This window comes from Desmodus rotundus, chromosome X, assembly GCF_022682495.2.
Source record: "Desmodus rotundus isolate HL8 chromosome X, HLdesRot8A.1, whole genome shotgun sequence".
Lineage (NCBI taxonomy): Eukaryota > Metazoa > Chordata > Mammalia > Chiroptera > Phyllostomidae > Desmodus > Desmodus rotundus.
Window position 1 is genome coordinate 95,792,878 of NC_071400.1, and position 20,181 is coordinate 95,813,058.

At 43.6% G+C, this 20,181-nt stretch overlaps 1 protein-coding gene across 4 annotated transcripts; it reads right to left on the bottom strand.

Moving 5' to 3' along the window:
• Positions 1-314: 314 nt before the first annotated feature.
• Positions 315-19,546, bottom strand: TLR8 (toll like receptor 8). 4 transcript variants are annotated; one of them, XM_045203311.3, is made up of 4 exons: positions 19,421-19,514; positions 14,967-15,055; positions 11,864-11,966; positions 316-7,362 (listed from the first exon to the last, which is right to left on the bottom strand). In XM_045203311.3, exon 4 carries the CDS (start codon positions 7,354-7,356, stop codon positions 4,234-4,236), a length of 3,123 nt encoding a protein of 1,040 aa, XP_045059246.2. In that variant the 5' UTR covers positions 7,357-7,362; positions 11,864-11,966; positions 14,967-15,055; positions 19,421-19,514; the 3' UTR covers positions 316-4,233. The 4 variants fall into 4 exon arrangements, with proteins under 4 accessions (XP_045059248.2, XP_045059246.2, XP_045059247.2 ...); XM_045203313.2 differs by lacking the exon at positions 11,864-11,966 and having other exon boundaries at positions 315-7,362; XM_045203312.3 differs by lacking the exon at positions 14,967-15,055 and having other exon boundaries at positions 19,421-19,500.
• Positions 19,547-20,181: the final 635 nt, after the last annotated feature.

The following is a 20,181-nucleotide window of genomic DNA, read 5'->3' on the forward strand; positions in this document are numbered from 1 at the left end:
TCCTCATGGAATCAGCACTGTGGCATCCAAGGTCATTGGCGCTGTACAGTATCCAAGAGACAACCGCATGCTTGCTGCTAGGAGTGGGAAAGGGGAACTTTTTTTCAAATGTACTAAGAAGAAAAAGACCTAGAAAAATGAACAATGTAGGGCAGAATTTTTAGTGTTTTGAACAGAAATAAAACCCATACATTTTATATGGATCCTGGGATATATTTTGATACTCCTCCAATTACGAGTTTGACATTGAACAAGAAATGGAACATATGAACAAGGTCAATCCAATACATTTCAAAACAATCAGATCCTTGAGAACAGAAACTCTGTCTTCCATAAGTGCTTCTTGCCATGGGTGGAGGACAGGTGATAGGAAAAGCCCTGCCCCCATGCACAGGCGCTGCAGTGTGACATGGGGCAGCGCGCCTCCTGCGTACTTGGCTTCTGTCTTAGCGTGCAGCTGGAGTTTATCTGAACCTTCCTTCATTCACTTGAAAAGTATTGAGAATGTTTATTGTGTATCAGGCATGGTAAAGAATATTGGGGACAGGGTGATGGACAAAAAGGCACCTTCCCTCATTTCTGGAGCCTATAGTCTAATGGAAGACCCACGTGTTAATACCACTCTATCCATTTCTCTATCACTTACCCAACAAAACTCGTGATAAATGCTGAGACGATGAGGGAGCATCTAAGTAAGATTTAGTGGTTAGGGGAAAGCCTCTCTAGATAACGTTTAACCTCTCCCTGAAGGGTGAGCAGTAATTGGCCAAGTGAAGTCTGGAGGAAGAGGTGCCCCAGGGCAGTACCATCTATGTAGGCACTGAGGTGAGAGTTTGGTACGTTCTCAGCATGAACTGAAGACTTTTCCTGGGGGTGCTTAGAGGGGAGGCTGGGGGACAGGCAAATGGGAGGCCACTGAGGGCCTTGTGAGCCTAGTTCAGGAGTTAAGATTTTAAACTGAATTCAGAAGCACATCTTTTAGAAGAATTGGTCTTGGTTCTAGAATGGAATTGGAGGGACTGGAGTGGATGCCAGGAAGCCAATGAGAGATGCTGGTAGTTTGGACAAGAAGTTTGGATAATGGAGATGGAGGATGGATGTGAGAGAAATTTAGGAGGTCAAATCAAGAGTGCTTGCTGAGCCCTGGCTGGTGTGGGTCACTGGACAGAGCTCCAGCCTGCGAAGCAGAATTACCGCTTTGATTCCCAGTTAGGGCACATGCCTGCCTGGGTTGCGGGCCAAGTCCCCACTGTGGGGCGTGAGAGAGGTAACCATCCCTTCACCTTTCTCTAAAAATAAAATAAATAAAATCTTTAAAAAAAAAAAGTAGTTGCTGAATGGTTGGGAAGGAGATGGAAAAGTCAACAGTGAGCCTGAGGATTCTGGCACTTCCTGTCAGCCCAGACATTACTCTCTGAGCTTCCAGTGTCATTGTTGCTGACATAACTACGGAGTTATCCCTAAAATAGCGCAGGTATAATGTCAAAAGGGAATAAGACTGGGGAGATAAAACAGAGGGGTCTTTTCTCCCTACTCCTAGAAATGCGTTTTTCACCAGGAAAATAAGGCTCTGATAATCAACAGTGTCCTGATGGCAATATTCTGCTATCATAAGTGGGGTTTTGTTTTTGTTTTTTTAATATCTTAAGAATTTTAAATCTAGTCTGCTCCCTTTGCACACTGGAGGGACATTTATAAAGACCATTTTCCATTTTGGGTCATTGGCACAGGAAGTCCTGAGATGTCCCCTTCAGCTGCAAAACAACAGCGTGATTGCTGACACGTGGGGCTTTACCAATTCCCCCGTTCCCTGCAAACCCTCAAGGGCGGAAAGGAAGAGAACATGTGTGATCTTCCTTTATATTCACTGGAAATGATGGATATCATTATGGCTTTAAGTTCAAAGATAATGACAGTGGAAACCTGGCCACATGGCTATAACAGCTTTATTAATAGCTGAGAGGGAAATTGCCTTTATTTGTACAACAATCATAAATGACTTTCCCGTTCCCAAGGGCATTTTCAAGTTTCATGGAATTCTGAGTCATTTCTGAAGAAAAGCCATGGTTGTTGTTATGGGTTGAACTGCATGCTACCCTCGCCCCCCCCCCCTAAATTTTATGTTGAAATTCTAACCTCCCGGTGTCATCTCATTTGCAAATAGGGCACTTGCAGATGTACTTAGTTAAGATGAAGTCAGACTGGAGTAGGATGGATCCTGATATGACTGGTGTCCTTATAAGAAGAGGAGAGAGACACAGAGGGAAGAGAACCATGTGAAAATGAAGGGATGTTGCAGTGATGCAGCAACAGGCCAAGGCACACCAAGGATTGCCAGCGAACACCAGAAATCAGGAGAGGCAAGGAAGGATCCTCCCCACAGGCTTCGGAGGGCTAGGAGCGCTGCAGACACTGTGATTTCAGACTTCCGGCCTCCAGAACTAGGACAATACACTTCTGTTGTTTTAAGCCACTGAGTTTGCGGTACTTTCTCATGGCAGCCCTAGGAAACAAATACAGTTGTGATATTTGAAAATACCTTGGAGATCATTTAGTGCATTCTCCAAATGAGGAAGTACGCTCAGATAGGCGCAGTGATTTGCCCAGAGTCACCCAGTTCCTTTGCCATGACCGTAACCGGGCATTCCAATACCTGTAGTTTGGGGGAGGGGTTATTTATTTATTTTAACAGGGGCCAACAGAGAGAGACCAGTGCCAAACAGGGATCTGGCAAATCTTGAACAGCTGCAAGAAAAAAGCAAAGGAGCGAGGTGACCCGATCGAGAGGACTTCACGACTGTATGTACTTAAGGAAGGATGATGCATTGGAGATTTTTTCTTCTTTTCATTCCGAAGGGACTTTGTTTCCTTAAGCCCAGATAACTTCCAGCTATTCTCAGGTAAACTTCATAAGGTGTCTCTCCAGGATTCATACCTACGCTAGAGAGGATGCTATGGACGGATGCACAGGAACCAAGGGGATGGCAGAGATGGTGGGGAGTGCCGCAGTTGTTTCATTTGGGAGGAAAGCATAAAATGGGCCAACACACAGGCATTCCGACTTTATGTCTTCTGAGTAGGGGGTAAAGTGAGAACTAATTTTTCTGTCAATAATTATCAGAATGTACAAATTTCATGAAAACTGTTCCCCCTTTGATTTCTACCAAAGATTTTTAAGTGTTCTCAAAATCCCCAGCATAGATGGCAATTTCTTTTAGATTATAGGTCTATTTCCCTACTATTTATTTATCCTATGCTCATCCTGTGAAACGAAGCATTTTTAATTTTTCAAGGGTCACAGCAATGACGATGAACAGATACTCCCGATGCTTCTCATTCAGCTGCATACTCTAAAAAAATGGTTAAGAAGTAAAACAATAAACCACTTAAAAATGATCTACCTCAGCCTTTAAGTGGCATCTAAACCTTAGAAGTCAAATATTATAGCCAATATTTGTAGAAGTAACTCTAAAAGACTAATGTAACCACAGCATAATGTAATCAGGTAGCCACGGATGTATGATAAATCCAAACAGCAACTTAACATCAGAAAGACTCGTGAGTTTCAAGAGTTCTTAGGGATTGAAAAGAAGGTGGAGTAGGCCGCTGCTTAGACGGCTCACAGTGATCCCACCTCCTGACAGTCACAGTGTCTGACTGAGGCCAGCACAGCCACCCGTCTCAGTCTCAGATCACCTCTGTTTCCCCAGACAGAGGTGATTGTTCCCGCTGAGCTGGTGGGACCTGCCATTTACTTCCAACAGATAGAATATGGCCAAATGAATGGGATATCACTTCCTGGAGCAGATTACAAAAGATGGCGACTTCTGTCTTGCCAGCAAACTCTTTCTTCAATGAGCAGACTGCCATGTGGGAGAGGTCCGTGTAAACAAGAACTGATAGCAGCCTTTGGCCAACAGTCCAGAATGAACCAAATCTTGAAAATGACAACATGAATATGAGCTAGGGGTCTCTTAAAGACTGCAATGCTAACCCCAGGAGATGCCCATGGCCCTGGCTAACGCCTAGATTGCAGCCTTTGGGAGACCCCAAGCAGAGGACCTAGCTAAGCCATACAGGACTCCCTGGCCCACAGAGACTGTGAGATAACCAACTGTGTCATTCTAAGCCACTAAGCTTTGGGGTAATATGCTATACAGCAATAGATTACTAAAGCAGAAGAGTCATCACTTTGCCTTTGTATTATGTTGGGAAACCGTGGCTTAATATCGGCTAGTATTGCTTAATGGAATCAACGTACAAATTGTTATACCGTGAGTCATTTTCAGTTAAGACCACATTTTTCAGACTTTGCCAAAACAAGCCTTCGGCCTTGGGGTTGTCAGGCCATTGGAGGATGGAACTCTTACAGATTCTCTGCCGCAGCCTCAAGTACTGAGAATGCTGTAATACTGGCTCTAGCAGAATAAACACAATCACATCCATATTTTCATCCATTAGCCTCTGCAAGGCCAAGTAGAACGCTGTTTTGAAGCTCCAGCTTTTTGCATACTTTTTCGTTAAAACGAAGATTGTTTTCTTGCTCTGGTTGATGCTCTGCATGAGGTTATCAATGATGGCTAATCCTGGGTCCCAATCCCTCTCCTCTAAACAGAGGAGCACATTTTTGTCTTCACTCTCTTCGAGGTGGAAGCGCAGCTCATTGATCACCCAGTCGGTGACAGAGGTATCTTTGGTGTCATAAGAAACATAAGCGTCATAGAAAGCTTGGGATGTGGAAAGAGACCGGTAGCCTTTTATCTTAGCTAAACACACTTGATAGATAAACCAGACATCCCAGTAAAACCAGTGATGAGCCAGGGCAGCCAACATAATTGTGATGGTGATGAGGGATGTGAAGACACACAATATGGCCGCAGTGATGTCTGAAACACATGTGGTCAGCTCTAGAGTCATAATACTCTTCCCTCTTTGATCCCCAGGACTGGCACAAATGACATCTGTCAGTCTAGGAATTATGACATTCACATTTTCATCCAGCCATCTTCGAAAATCTCCCAGGTCACAGGTACAGTCAAAAGGGTTTCCATCTAGCTTCAAAAGAGTTAACATGGTGTGCCTGTCCTTCGTTTCAAGCGTGGACCTGTTGATCGTTTTTAGCAGGTTGGAACTTAAATCAAGGTGTACCAGACTGCTATTTTCTGAAAGAAAGCCAGGGGGCAGGTAGAAAACCCTGTTTCCACTCAGTAGTAGCGTCTTCAGAGATTTTGCAAATTTAGATAGGTTATCATCTAAAAAATATAGACGGTTTCTACTTAAGTCGAGCAACTGGAGACAAGAAAAGTTCAGGAGTAATGTCCAGTTAAAGAAAGTTAACTTATTATCATTTATATATAGTTTAGTGAGACTCCTGGGCAAGTTAATAAATGCTTTATTTGGGATATGCACAAGGTTATTAAAGGATATATCAAGTTGTGTTAGGTTCTTGAGATTTTTAAAAATGTACATGTACCTCTTATCTTCACCATTCCACAAAACGTTAAGGCGGTTTCCACTGAAAACTAATTCTTTCAGGGACTCGCTACTCAGGTTGTACTCTGTTAAGGTATAAATGTCATTGTGGCTCAGATTTAAAATTTGCAGCTTTGTTAAATTTTTAATAAATCCTAGACGGTGTGTTACCCCTGCTATTTGGAAATAGTGTGCATTGTAGCTGAGATCTAGAACTTCTAACTCAGGTAGTTCATTGAAAGCACTATCATAATCAAAGTCCAGTTTATTGTTGGTAAAATCCAAATATTTGACATGAGGCAGAGCTGAAAATTCACTTCCATTTAATGCTTGACCATTGCCATTCGAAGACAGATTTAAGCAGGAAATGTTAGGAAAAGCTTCAAATTGCTTTTTCCCAATGAAGAAAATATTGTTCAAGCTTAAATCGATGGCTGTGCCGTAGTGTGTACATTCTCGCTTCATTAAAGGCTTGGTGCTGTGATAAAAATTCGAATGTGGGTCAAACTCACCATCCGCTGAGCGTGGTTTACGGACATGACTTCGGACAGTGGAGAAACTTGCAGAACGTGACCTGATATCATCCACCAAGGGTGATATTCTGTTTGCTGACAAGTAAATGACTTTCACGTTGGGGATATGCTGGAAAATGCTAAAATTAATTTGCTTAATGAAGTTAACGCCCAAGTCAATAGTTGTTAAATTTGAGAGGTTCATCAGGGGCTGGAAGTCTTCATATACAAGTTCCTGGAACACATAACCTTTTAAGTGCAATGCCCGGAGAGATGTAAGATTAGAGAAGTTTTGGGAAAGATTAACTCGTTGTGGATATGCTGTCTTTACGTAGTTGTAAGACAAGTCCAGTATTTCTAAGTTGGGCAGTTTTGTTAAAAACTCCCCAGAGGCTATTTCTTGGACCAAATAGTTGAATTCAAGGTGCAGCTCCTTCAGATAAGGCATCTTGTCAAACCAGCTTGCAGGAATCTTCCGGAGGGAAGTGCTAGAGAGGTTGAGGTATTCGAGTTTGGTCAAGCTATCAAAAGCATTAGGAGGTATGTAAATCGAAGCATCCCCTGCACACGGTGTACAGGGAAATGGGGCGTTGAAACACCTCGGACAGTTCCCACTTAAGTCTAGAACTGTTAAATTTTCCAGTTTCTTGAAGTCTTCTTCACTGATGTTTTTGATATGCGTGTTGCTAAGATAAAGTTCCGTTAAGGAGGTCGGCAGGTTGAAGGGCACGTGGGAAAGGTTACTAAAAGATAATATTAACACCTTCAAATTTGTCATCTCTTCGAATGCTCCTTTTTCTATTTCAAAACTTTTATTACAAACATTGCCATAATAGCAGTTCCAGCCCAAATTGAGATTTTCCAAATTCTTCAGTCCAGAAGTGTTGTTTTTAGTTACAGAAATTATGTTGTTTTCTACTAGACTCAGTCTTCTCAAAGACCCTGGCAAATCAGACGGTATTTTGCTTAATTGGTTATTTTCAAGCAGTAACACCATTAGGTTTTGCAAGTTGAGGAATGCCCCATCTGTAATATTCATGCCTTTTTTATTTCTATAATAACTTTCCCAGTAGGGCTGTAGCACAGCGTTGTGGTTTAGATTGAGTTTAGTAAGATTTTGCAGCCCTTGGAATGATTCATTTGTTATGTGTGTGATTGAATTTTCAGACAGGTCTAGCTCGGTGACATCTTGGCCCACAGTTTGGGGAACTTCTTGTAGTCGACGGTCATTGCACTCCGCAATGACAGAGACGCCTTGGGTTTTCTCATCGCAAGGATAGCTTCTTCTATAATAATCTGCTTTAGTGAAGAGCTCCCAGGAATCAAGGATCAGCAGCAAAAGGCAGGTCAGAAGCAAAGCCCAAAGGGTCATATTTTCCTAAGGAAAAGCAGAAGTGCGGGCACAATATTAGGGTAGCAAGATCTGCCAGGTATTTCATGATGGAGTCAGCAGTGCTTCACGGTACTTTGTATGAGTTTGGAAGTGGGAGTTCACTTAAAAATTAAATAAATCACACTAAGTTACATTCAGAACGATTTTCAGTTGTCATTGTGTTCAGCTTCACGGTGCTAAAAGAAGTTGAAGATGGAGCTATGCGAGATTATGATGATGAGGAAACCTGGGAAGCTTTCGCAGAAGCATTAATCAAGATGCCCCCACCTGCATAATGTCCGGCTGCTGCTGTCGGACCTGATGTGACTCATAGATCTGTAGCCCACAAGCTATAGTTTCAACCTACTAATATAACTTTTATTTTTCCTCTTTAGTCCTCACCCGAGGATATATTTATTGATTTAGAGACAGTGAGGGAGAGAGGGAGGCGGGGGGGGGGGGGAGAGAGAGAGAGAGAGAGAGAGAGAGAGAAAGAGAGAGAGAAATATCCATCGGTTGCCTCCCACATGCACCCCAACCAAGGATCAAACCCACAACCTACGCATGTGCCCTGACTGGGGATTGAACCTGCAACCTCTTTGGTGTACAGGACAATACTCCAACCAACTGAGCCACCCGGCCAGGACAATATAACTCTTGATGAAACTTTGGCCAGTCCCAAGGAGAGTTTATATCCAGCTTCTATTACGGTATTATTCATGATCTCCAGGCGAGAGTTATCTCTACCTTATCTACACAGCCATATCTGATTATTGGCGGTTTTTCCCACAATTTTTCTACGCCACCGTGGTGGTACTATCAAGTTCTCTTATCTCCTTATAGGACAGTAAAATGGATGCCTTCTGTTGATAATAATAATAAGGTATCAGTTATTGTGTCAAGCATTTTCTCACCCACATCAATGTTCACAACAACACAGCAAGATAGGTTCTATTATTAACCGTATTTTGTAAGTGAAGAAACAAACTGAGATGTAAGCAACTTTCAGAAGGGTGGCTCATAGTAGAGCTTGTACTTGAGCCAATCTGATTCCAACATCCTTTTTTTAAAAATTAAATTGATTGGGGTGGCACTGGTTAATAAAATTATATAGGTTTCAGGTGTACAATTCTATAATACCTCATCTGTATGCTGTATTGTGTGTTCACCACCCCAAGTCAAGTCTCCTTCCATCACCATGTATCCCCCTTTACCCTCTCCTACCTCCCCCACCCTCTTTCCCTTTGACCATCATCATCCTGTTGGCTGTGTCTATGAGGGTTTTGTTTTGTTGTTGTTTAATCCCTTCACCTTTCTCATCCAGCCCCCAACCCCTTTCCCCTCTGACAGCTGTCAGTCTGTTCTCTGTTTCTATGAGTCTGTCTCTATTTTGTTTGTTCATTTATTTTGTTCTTTGGGTTCCAACATAAATGAGATCATATGGTACTACTCTTTCTCTGACTGCCTTATTTCACTTAGCATAATACTCTCCAGGTCTATCCATGCTGTTTGCAAAGGATAAGATTTCCTTCTTGTTTTTACAGCCGAGTAGTATTCCCTTGTGTAAATGTACCACAGCTTTTTAATTCACATATCTTGGCTATTGTAAATAATGCTTCAATGAACACAGGGGCGCACATATTCTTTCAAATTAGTGTTTTGGGTTTCTTTGGATATATTCCTAGTGGAATCACTGGATCAAAAGGCAGTTCCATTTTTAACTGTTTGAGGTAACTCCATACTGCTTTCCACAGTCACTGTACCAGTCTGCATTCCCACCAACAGTGCATGAGGGTGACTTTTTCTTCCCATGCTACACAATCTCATTTTGAAATCTTCCTGCCAGAGCAATGCCTTATATGTAGATAGCACTTTAAAAATTTTTGTGGGACCTGACCAGTGTGGCTCAGTTTTTTAGGTGTTGTCCCATAAAGCAAAAAGTTGCCAATTCAATTCCTAGTCAGCACATGCCTGGGTTGCAGGCCAGGTCCCCACTGGGGGCCACAGTGAGAGGCAACCACACATTGATGTTTCTCCCCCTCTCTTTTTCCCTCCCTTCCCCTCTCTCTAAAAATAAATAAATGAAATCTTAAAAAAATAAAAATAAATCAGTACAATCTTTAAATTTTTTTTGTGGAATGGCTCCTAGTCATATGTGGCTTATCACAGAAACATTGGTACTAATAACCATTCTATGTTAACAGCATAAACTTCTATAGGGAAAACAAGATGTTTTATATTTGTACGCATTGTCTGTAACAGTGTGCCTTACTTTCTGTACTTTTTTAATAGAGGATGACTATATTACTTTTGGTAATTGTACAATGAAATAAATAGTTTAATGAGATTGGTTTGATCAAGGGTTATGGTCAAAAGAACTCTCAAAATCTTTTTTTAATATTTTAAAATTTTATTTATTTATTTTTAGAGGGAGGGGAAAGGAGGGAGAGAGGGAGAGAAACATCAATGTAAGAGAGAAACATCAATCAGTTACCACCCATTTGTGCCCTGACCTCGGACCAAACCTGCAACCCAGGCATGTGTCCTGACTGCAGATAGAACCACCGGTGGCCTTTTGCTTTGTGGGATGATGCTCCAACCAACTGAGCCGCACTGCTCAGGGCTCACTTCCCAGTTGTTCCCTGTCCTTTCCTAGCTAGTGGATGGCCTGGGGAGTCTGTCTGATTACATGTGCAGCTTAGTAGTTAGCTCACAGTCTAGCAAGTTAAAGATACACAAGTCAAACACAACATTTCAAGATTTTGACTGTGACACAAACAAGTGTGTGATACCATATGAGCCTAAAGGAGAGGAATTTAAGATTTTCATGAGGAAGTGAGATGAGCTGCGATTCTAAAATTGAATGGGCATGCATAAGGCAGAAAGAAGTTAAAGCATAGGCAAAGGCCCTGAGCGTGCTCCTTCAAGTTCCCCATGCTGTGCCTTTAGAGGAGCCTTGGGCAGGAAGCAGGAGTGGCATGGTGTGGACTTGAGACAAAGCGCATCAGGTTTCAAGTCCTCAAAGTTGGTTGGAACCTGCAGAGAATTGCTTGCAACAGTAGGACCCAGAATAACAGGCAGGGCCAAGAGGATTGGAATGGCACGTACGAGGCGACAAACAGATTTTGCTGAGGGTCTGAGTATCTCCATGTCTCTGCATTTGATATCAGTATCTCCAGGTCAGTGCTCATCTTAATGAGCACGTGAATACAAGGGACCATAAGACAGCCAGGAACATAAGAAAAGATGAGAGTAGATTTTGGTCTTTATCTGAAGAGCAATGGAAACCTTTGAAGGTTTTAACCAGAGTGGTCCCATGCTCATTGATTCTCCAGTGGTCACTGATCAGAGGGCACAGGACTTCAGGAGCAAGATGATGATAGCTTGATCTAAGTTGGTGGCAATGGAAATGGAGAGGAGTGGATTCAGGAGATACTTAGGAGGTAAAACTAAGAGACATAGCAACAGATGTATGATGGTGCGGGGAGGAGAGTGCGGGAGAGGGAAGAATTCAAGGTGACTTCCAGGTTCCTGGTCTGTGCCACTGGATGGATGAGAGTGCCATTCACTGAGAACAAAAGATAGTTTGGGGCCAGAGAGAGGGGGAAGTGAATATTATTCACTAAATTTGACATGATCAGGAACTGTTTTCAAGAAGGGAATGTAGCGATGAACAGAACAGATTAAAATACCTGCCCATCTGGAGCTTACATTACCAGATAGTGTGTTAGATGGTGGAAAGTACTATGGAGAAAAATAAAAATGAAAAAGGAGATGATTATGTAGACTGTCCCTCATCTGGAATTTGTCTGATGCTTTCATCATGATTAGTCTGGGGTGATGGGTTTGGAGGAGCAAATTAGATATTAATTTGATATTAATCTCAATATCTAATTTCACATGCAACTGTCTCTCATACAATGCCGAGCAATTGAGAACAGCCTCTAGGGGGTGCTAGAGACCACGAGGGGAGCCTTTTGAAATTCATTGTATTTTCAGGATGAACATGGCCTCCCAGGGAAATATGTGGCAATTTATAGTAAATATTGTGGTCCTGGCTGGGTAATTCAGTTGGTTAGAGCTTCATTCCCATACACTAAGGTTGTGGGTTCCATCCCTGGCCAGGGCACATACAAGAATCAGCCAATGAATGCATAAATAAGTGGAACAACAAATTGATGTTTCTCTCTCTCTCTCTCTCTCTCTCTCTCTGCCTCCCTCTCTCCCTCCTGCTCTCTCTCTCTCTCTCTCTCCCTCCTGCTCTCTCTCATCAGTCAATAAAAAATTAAAGTAAATTTTGTTCCACGGAAGTGATCAGAATATTCTGGAGGGGAGTTCCGAATGAAGAGCTTGAGATTCCTACCTCTACCCTCTGGAAAGAGTCCTGATGTAAGAACTTGAGTTGACAAGTTCCAAATAATCTCAATTTGAAGAAAAATGTATGGGTGGGAGGAATAGGAAGTGGTGAACAGGCAGCTATCAAAGAAGTTGAGGAGAAAACCCTTACTGTTCAAACCTCTTCATCCACGTCAGGGCCTCGCAAAGGCGGAATGGACAGCAAAGGCTCCTCACTCAGAGAGTGAGCCCTAACTCATATCATCCAGCTGGATCTGAGGAGAGACAGAGAAAGAGCACAAAGCTCAAGGCCCCAGCAAGAACTGCATCTCCTCAGCCAAGTTCTTCTTCTTGGCCACACCCATGCCTCCGGCTACCAAAAGTTGTGGCTGCAAAATGGCTTCAGAGGAAACCAGATAGTGAGAAGGGACCCAGGGAGAATTTACTTATTAAGATGGAAGCAACCAGCCTGTCACAAGAGAAAAAGTAACTCTGCAAATAAATTAGAGAAATAGCAATGATGCAAAAAGAGAGAGAGAGAGAGAAACTGGCCACTCTACAAATAAAAATAGAGGGGAAAGGGCAATTATGCAAATAAGATAGAAAGTAGAACTAAGCAAATAAAACAGAACCTGAGAGGGAGAGGGAGGGAGAGGGAGAGCCAGAGACAGAGAGAGAGAGAGAGAATATGCTTCTGTTGTTTGAGCCTGACAGTTGAAGTTTCCCAATAAAGTGACAGGAAAGGACTAGGACCCTGACAAGATCAGAGAAGGCGTAAGAGGAGACCACAGCAGACAAAGAATGCAGAGGAAGTTGACGAAGATGCCGAGTGTAGGTGGCTGAGCATTAGGTGACGCAGCAGAGAAGCCTCAGGGTTAACCAGAGCCAAGTCCATGCCCATCGTGGAGCCTGAAAAGACTCTGGAACTGGAGGCAGAGCTCCTGGCAGGTGGCATGCCAGGTGGGACTGCATAGTGGATGGACTGAGTGAGAGTCTTGGTGAGAAGTCAGACCCCTCCTGGTGCCCTCCCCGAGACTTATTATCTCCAAAGGTCAAAAGGTTGAATCCAGAGCCTTGGGTTCAGGCCTCCAGGCACAAATGAAGGCCAGGGCAACTGCCAAAGAGAAAACACAAGGGTTAAAGAACAGTCTGTATCTGGAGCGCAGAACCTGAACCTCTGCCCGGCCCTGGCTCTGGGGCCTCTGGCAGGTGCGGGCTTATGAGCATCCCACTCCAGCACCCTGGGCAAGAGACTGGAGGATCGCGCTGAGAAAACAGACAGGCACAGTAGCAGTGCTGCGAGTACAAAATTTGAGGAGACACCCCAAAACTTAATCATCAAGATGAATACTATTTAAAGAGATTAAAATCCCTGATGGACAAAATATCAATATTTTAAACAGGGACACACTCTGACCCTGCACTTGCCAGGCTTTGCTCCACCTGCCTCGCTCGGTTGTGGCTCCTATAAAAGTCAATTTACTAAAACAGGCAACCAGCCGGTGATCCGATTTTGCCAGTTTGATTTTTTTTAAATATAACATTAAAATATTATTGATCTTGATTACTGAGATGTTTGGCACCCGCCGCTCTTAAATTTTGCACCCAAACTGAGTGCCTCACTTGCTCGACCCTAGTCCTGGTCCAGCACCACAGAAAAGATCTTGGGGGACATTGGCAAACCCTAGCCAAGAGCTGATCACACCCACTCAGCCTGTCCTTGCCACTGCAGTTTCTGATCAGCTCTTTGGTGCCCCTGTCGATAACAGCCTGCACCAGTCACCTGGGAAGTCATCCAGTATGACAGGGAAGTTACCACAAGAAAAAGAAAAATCAGAGACCCAGCAGTTAGCAGCAGCAGGGCCTCTGGCAGCCAGGACAGCGCTTTACGGTTTCCTTCACTAATGCAGGTTTCTTTTACTATTGCAGGTTCGTGCACAGGTTCATGACTCCCTCTCTGTGTTTCTGAAATCCCAAAAGATCTGAGCCCCAGATTTTGTTTCATTTTTCGCAATGTCTTTGGTGATCTGAACGGACCCCAAGGCTACTCTCATCTATAGTTACCCACTTAGCGTGAACATTCTGGTTTCATAGCAGAAACAGCCATGTGCAGGACCCAGGACCAGTGGAAGTATTTTGTGGCATATACGGGTAACATGTCATCTTGTTAAAATATGAATTCTGAACTTTGACACAATTCTGACCCGTGGGTTCCAGATAAGGGATTGTGGATCACTACTTAAATCTACTTCATTGGGGACACACGAGCAACTCCTGAATTTTCCTTGGCATCTGTTGAATTGGGAAGTAGAATGTGGTTGTCAACGGGGCCAAGTTGTGATGTTCATGGGCCCAAGTCACTTTGGCCTCCGTGGCTCCCTTCCTCCATTAAAAAAAAAAAGTAAAAATTGCCCTGGCCAAGGGGCTCAGTTGGTTGGAGCATCGCCGCGTATACAGAAGGTTGCGGGTTCAGTTCCTGGTCAGGATACCGCCTAGATTGCGGGTTTGATTTCTGGTCAGGACGCCTATGGGAGGCAACCGATCCATGTTTCTCTTTCTCTCTCTCTCAAAAGTCAATAAACATACCCTTGGGTGAGGATTTTGAAAAAAAAGTAAAATTATATTTTATAATCCCATTGGTATTCAATATAAAAATGAATATAATACAGACTGGAATATATTCATTATTTTGCTGATATCTAAAGACATTAAAATCTTTGCCTAAAGTGGGCCCTAGGCCCTGGGCCTTCTGTGCCTAAGGAGAAGTTGGCCCGGGTTGCCAAAGATGGCACAATGGAGCTCAGGTCAGGTCCCCCAGGGAAAAGCAGGAGAAACTTCCTGGAGAGTAAATTCCGTATTCGATTGTGAGCTGCTGATGTAAAGGGCTAGGACGGGCAGGATAGAGGATCAAAACCCAAAAGTGTCCCAGGTTGAATTGTGTCCCTCCCAAAAGATATGTTGAAGTAGTTTTGACCTCTGTACATGTGAACGTGGCCTTATTTGGAAATAGGGTCCTTGAAGATGGAATCAAGTTAAGATGAGGTCATACTGAGTTGGTGTGGGCCCTAATCCAATGACTCATACCCTTATAAGAACGGGGACATGTGGACGCAGACAAATACAGGAAAGAAGGCCACATAAAAACGGACGCCCAGATTGGAGTGAGGCAGTTACAAACCAAGGAACACCAAGCACCAGAAGCCAGGAGAAAGGCATGAGACAGATTTTTCCCTCTGAGCTCCCAAGAAGGAACCAACCAACCCTTTTGACCACACCTAGATTTCGGACTTCTGGCCTCCAGAATGGGGAGAGGGTAAATCCCTGCTGTTTGAGTCACCGAGTCTGTGGCCCTCTGTTACAGCAGCTGCAGGAAACAGAGAGTGAGAGCAGAGAGCGGATCAGTAGGAGTTGTTCCATGGAAACTGCTTGTCAAGACAAGTCCAAGCTGCAAAATCAAAGCCCTTGGTCCAGACAGGCTGGTGAGCTTAGTGCGGAGAACACCCTGATGAAGAAGACTGTGTCTGTGCTTTCTGGATCTTTCACTGCGTGTTGCCTTGGAACACGCAGAAAAACTGATGACCCATTTCTTTTGAGAAAGTGTATGAATCACATACACAGAAAACTGCTTAGCTTCCCCCTCCCTGACAAATACAGCTGTTCCTAGCTACTGAGGAAGCAATTTCACAAGTGTTTTCCTATTTTCCATGCAGAGTCAGGTCTTCAGTTGGGCCCATGGCACACGAAAAGCCAGTTCTCTCCTTCAGGTTTGGAAGGAGCCAAACAGTACAATGAATATGACCCGTCTCAGTCCTCACTCAAATCTCCCTTCTCAGCTTCGACCCTGATGGACACCAAAAACACAATTTTAAAACACCAGTGCAGGTGCCTTGACTGAGGTGGCTCAGTGGGTTGGGCATTATACCACAAAGCAAAAGGTCAACGGTTCAATTCCCAGTCAGGGCACGTGCCTGGGTTGCAAGTTCAGTCCCTGGTCGGGGCACATACAAGAGGCAACCGACGTTCCTATGTTTCTCTCCTTCTCTCTAAAAATAAATAAAACCTAACAAAAGAAGAAAGAACCCCAGTGCAATTTGAAGAGCAGTCTACCTTAGCTGTGGAACCCTGAGAGTAAGAGCAAGCCAAGGGGCCACCCCCCCCCCCCCGCCCCGGGGCCCAGCCCCAGGGGGCAGGGGGCAGGGGGTGAGGGCTGCAGGCAGGGAAGAGTCTGGGTTCAAAAAGACTGACCCCTCCAGGTGAGGCCGAAATAAATTCTGCAGGTTTCCCCACACAATCTAAGGAGAAGGTGGGGTGCCAGGTGCCTAAACCTGCCTTCCTGGAGTAAAGGGCTTTTTATCTTTTCACGCACCTTTCCTAGCTTGCAAGCGGACATTTTGCAAGGATGCCTCCTTCCTTCTCTCTTTTCCAAGGTTTCCTTCACCAAGATGTACTTTGCCTTGGCTCATCTCCCCCGATTCTCAGGATGGGTCCCGCTCATGCCCCCTGACACTGCAGTGCCGTGAGAACCTATTGGTTAGAAGATGTGATTCATTCCCCCCAACTGAATTACTGAGCTGTTTGTGCATGGTGAGGAATTCAACCAGAACTGAATTTTTGCCAAACTGGATATATTTCTAATTTTTCAAGGGTGCTGATTCATTTGTAGTTGACTATGTTGACCACTGACATATTATGAAAGTGAATTAATAAAGAAATGGATGTACAGATAGGCTCTGTCACCTTAGCTGAAACTGACAATAACGTTTTATTTTATCCAAATTCCACGGACTCATGAACAGCTTTGGAGGTGCAAGAAACCACTACCACATTAAATGCACAAATCAATGAGCAGATGGAGCTTGATTTTCTATGAAAGGTAGGTTATTTGAATTTTGAGAAGTGTGCTAGGGAGCATTTGGTGAGTGCTTTACCACGAGGCACACGGTACATTGAGTACAAGTCATGCATTTTCTGGTTCAAGCCTCCTACAAATCAGTCAGATGGCTGCTTCACAAGCCCCTGCTTTACAGACATGGAACCTGAGGCTCAGAAAGGCTGAGTTACCCAAGGTCACTCAGTGGTAGGTGGCAGAGCTGAAACTGAGTCAACATGTACCTGAGTAGTGAACAAATTGGTAGGGTGAGAATCAAGAGGCTAGTTAACAATGATCTGGTTTTTTTAAAGGTTTTATTTATTTGTTAGAGAGAGGGGAACAGAGGGAGAAAGAAAGGGAGAGAAACAGGGGTATGCAAGAGAAACATTGATCACTGCCCCTTGCATGCGCCCCAACTGGGAACCAGCCCACAACCCAGGCATGTGCCCCGACCAGGAATTGAACCAGCAACCCCTCGGTTTGCAGGCTGGCACTCAACCCACCGAGCCACACCAGCCAGGGCAGCAATGATCTGGTTTTGATTATCAGCAGAGATACCATAGTCATACCCGGAACTTTCAGGATTCAAATGCTGGGGTGGATTACCCGCCTTGCCTCTCTGCACCGACCAGTTTATGACAGAACACTCTATAATCCCATACAACACCTGGTCAGACATGTACACCAACTCGCAGCTCTCTGTAACCATCTGAAAAGTCAACACAGCCTTTACTTGCTAATGCTGATCTAGCACCATGGGTTATGCATTTAAATTTACTATGTCCTTGTAGACCTGAATAGTCATAAATTGAGGATAGTAGTTTAAAAATAACAAATCCCTCAACTCCATTTAAAAACTCAGTTGAACTAAAATATATTCCATTGGAATGATGTTCCCCTCGATAGAATTTTTAATTTTTAATTTTTTTTAATCCTCACCTGAGGATATGGTTGTTGATCCTAAAGCTAGAAGAAAGGAGAGAGAAAGAGAGTGAGAAGCATTGATATGAGAGAGAAGCATTGATCAGTTGCCTCTCATAAATGCCCCGACTGGGGATCAAACCTGCCACCTAGGTATGTGCCCTGACTGCGGATGGAACCCGCGACTGTTTGGTATACAAGATGATGCTCCAACCAACTAAGCCACCTGGCCAGGACGTCCCTTCAATAGGTTCTGCAGGTAGTGCTAAGACACACTTACAACCAACATCCAATAATGACATCCTCTCCCATGAGACACAACCTAACACTCCCTAAGTGTGGCGTTTCCATGAGGCGGCCTCCCGTCTCGTAAACCTGCACTGTTTGGGGGTTATTACATGAAAGGATGAGCAGCAGTGATTGCAAGAGACAATGAACTTCAACTGCCCTCTCCTTGATCCACAGCCTCAGCCGTTTAGACAAGGCACATCCAGAGCTTTCATTTTGTTTGCAGAAAGCAAACCCAGAGGCTAATGAATAAGCTTCAGGTCTTCCCGGAGCCTTGCCACACCCTAAAAAGGACAGCACTCTTCAGTGGAAGGACCAGAAAGGCTGTACATTGAGATACCTGAGAAGCTGGAAAGCTACAATGCCCAGTCCTACCTCCACCCCCAGACTCTGATTTCATTGGTCTGGGGTTCAGCCTGGTAGCAGAACTTTGAAAACTCCCTCTGTGATTCTAATACATAGCCGAGGCAGTTTATAAACATCAAGTAGAAAGTAACTTTAATTGCCATTCCATGCATGCCATTGGTCCTGTTGCCTCAATTCTTCATGAGCCATTGCAGTCATTTTGCGGAGCACTATAAAATTTCAGTGCACAATTAATTTACTTTCAAGATCTATACTGGGCATTAAAAGGATGCAAAAATTAACTTAAAACTTACATATACATTAAATGGTGCTAGAAAATGACTCCAAGATCTTTAATGAGCACTCAATGAGTGTGGAGAAAAATAGGGTAAATTTTGGATGAGCTTCTCTTGAAGTCAGACTTTTCCGTTGTTCTTAGACCTCATTGGATTTTCCAGAAGACATATTTTTACAAATTATAAAGTTTGTTTTTCAATCTGGCAGTTCTTGACAATAACAAAAACTGACCTCCTGCTATGCCTAGACACTGGAGAATACCATTGGAGAAATGGTAATGTGTTCCTTAAACTCTCCGAACAAGAAAAGTAGCAATTAATGTTGAACATTAAGCTCCTCTTAGTAATGTTAATTTCAGGCTTTGCCTAGGCAGTAGTAAGTTACTTGTGCATGTGAGGGAACAGAGTTTGACCTTTTCTGCAGAAGTAGCGAAGGAGAAACACCTCCCTACCCACTTCACTCCAACCCTTTGGTTCTAGAAGAGGACACTGTTTCTGGCAGGACCAGAGAGTAATGTTCCAGTTCGATTCCAAAGTTGGAATTGGCTTCCCTTTTGTCCAAACTAATAAGACCAGTGCATTTGATTTTTAAAATTTTCTGTATAGCAGGACACTTTGCTATATTTAGAGTTGTTTCAACAGTAAACCTTTTTCAAAATTATTTATTTATTTTAGAGAGAGTGGAGGGGAGGGAGAAAGAGAGGTAGAGAGAAACATTGATATGGGAGAGAAACATCGATCAGTTGCCTCTCGTACGCGCCCTGACCGGGACCAAAGCTGCAACCCAGGCATGTTTCCTGAACAGGAATAGAACCCATAACCTTTCGCTTTGTGGGATGACACCCAACCCACTGAGCCACACTGGTCAGGGCTCAATACTAAAGCTTTTAATGCATATTTGCTCATTCATCACTTTCTCTTCATACTATTTGCCCACCAAACCATTCTTCAGGGTCAGAAATCACACATTTTGTTGGAAAGCTTTGTTAAAGGAATAGAAGTAGCTTACCGCTTTTCTGTTGCCAGCCCTTGTAAGTTCTCAGTCCATAGCCCGCACGCAGCACTGCAGAGTGGTACCCTCTGTGCAGCAGGTGCGCGCAGAGAAGAGAAACTGACTAACTTCCTGAAAGTGTTGGCTTTACCATCAGTGAAACCTAGCATGTGGTTTGCAGAAGTTTATGTGCGAAGAAGGGAACTTGTGATTTCTTAACTGTTGCCAAATCATTTATTGACCGTGCTTTAAAATTTCAAAACTGAAATTGGGGAGTCATTTATAAAATGATTTAAATATAGCCCAAGCCAGACATATCCAGTGTATTTTTGTGAGTTTCTGTGTCTGTGTGTGTAGGTGGGGGAGGGGTAGCTGGGAGGGTTCTCGCCAAACCGTTAACACCATTTAGTTCTGGAGAGCAGGATTGGGGGAAAATGAGAGAGAGAGATGGAGAGATTTTTCTTTTTACTTAGAAAACTCTAGGGTATTTTTTTAAAAGTTTGCCATAAATTTGTACTCAATTTAGGATTACCCAAATTCACCTTTTGTTATATAATTTACAGATGTAAATATCATTTGTGTTGCTTCATCTTTGTTCCACACATTTCCAGGACAGCATGAGCAACGTGGGTGTGGGTTCTCCACCAGGCTGTGGCCACAGAGAGGCCATCTTTCTCCTGGGTGTCTCTGCAGTCAGCCAGCATGTGGCACACAGTAGAACAGGAGCTCCATAACTGTTCATTGAATGAATGAGTGAGTGCGTGGATGACCATGAGAAT

Coding starts and splice junctions, on each gene's coding strand:
- TLR8 (XM_045203313.2), bottom strand. CDS start 7,356: ATGACCCTTTGGGCTTTGCTTCTGACCTGCCTTTTGCTGCTGATCCTT.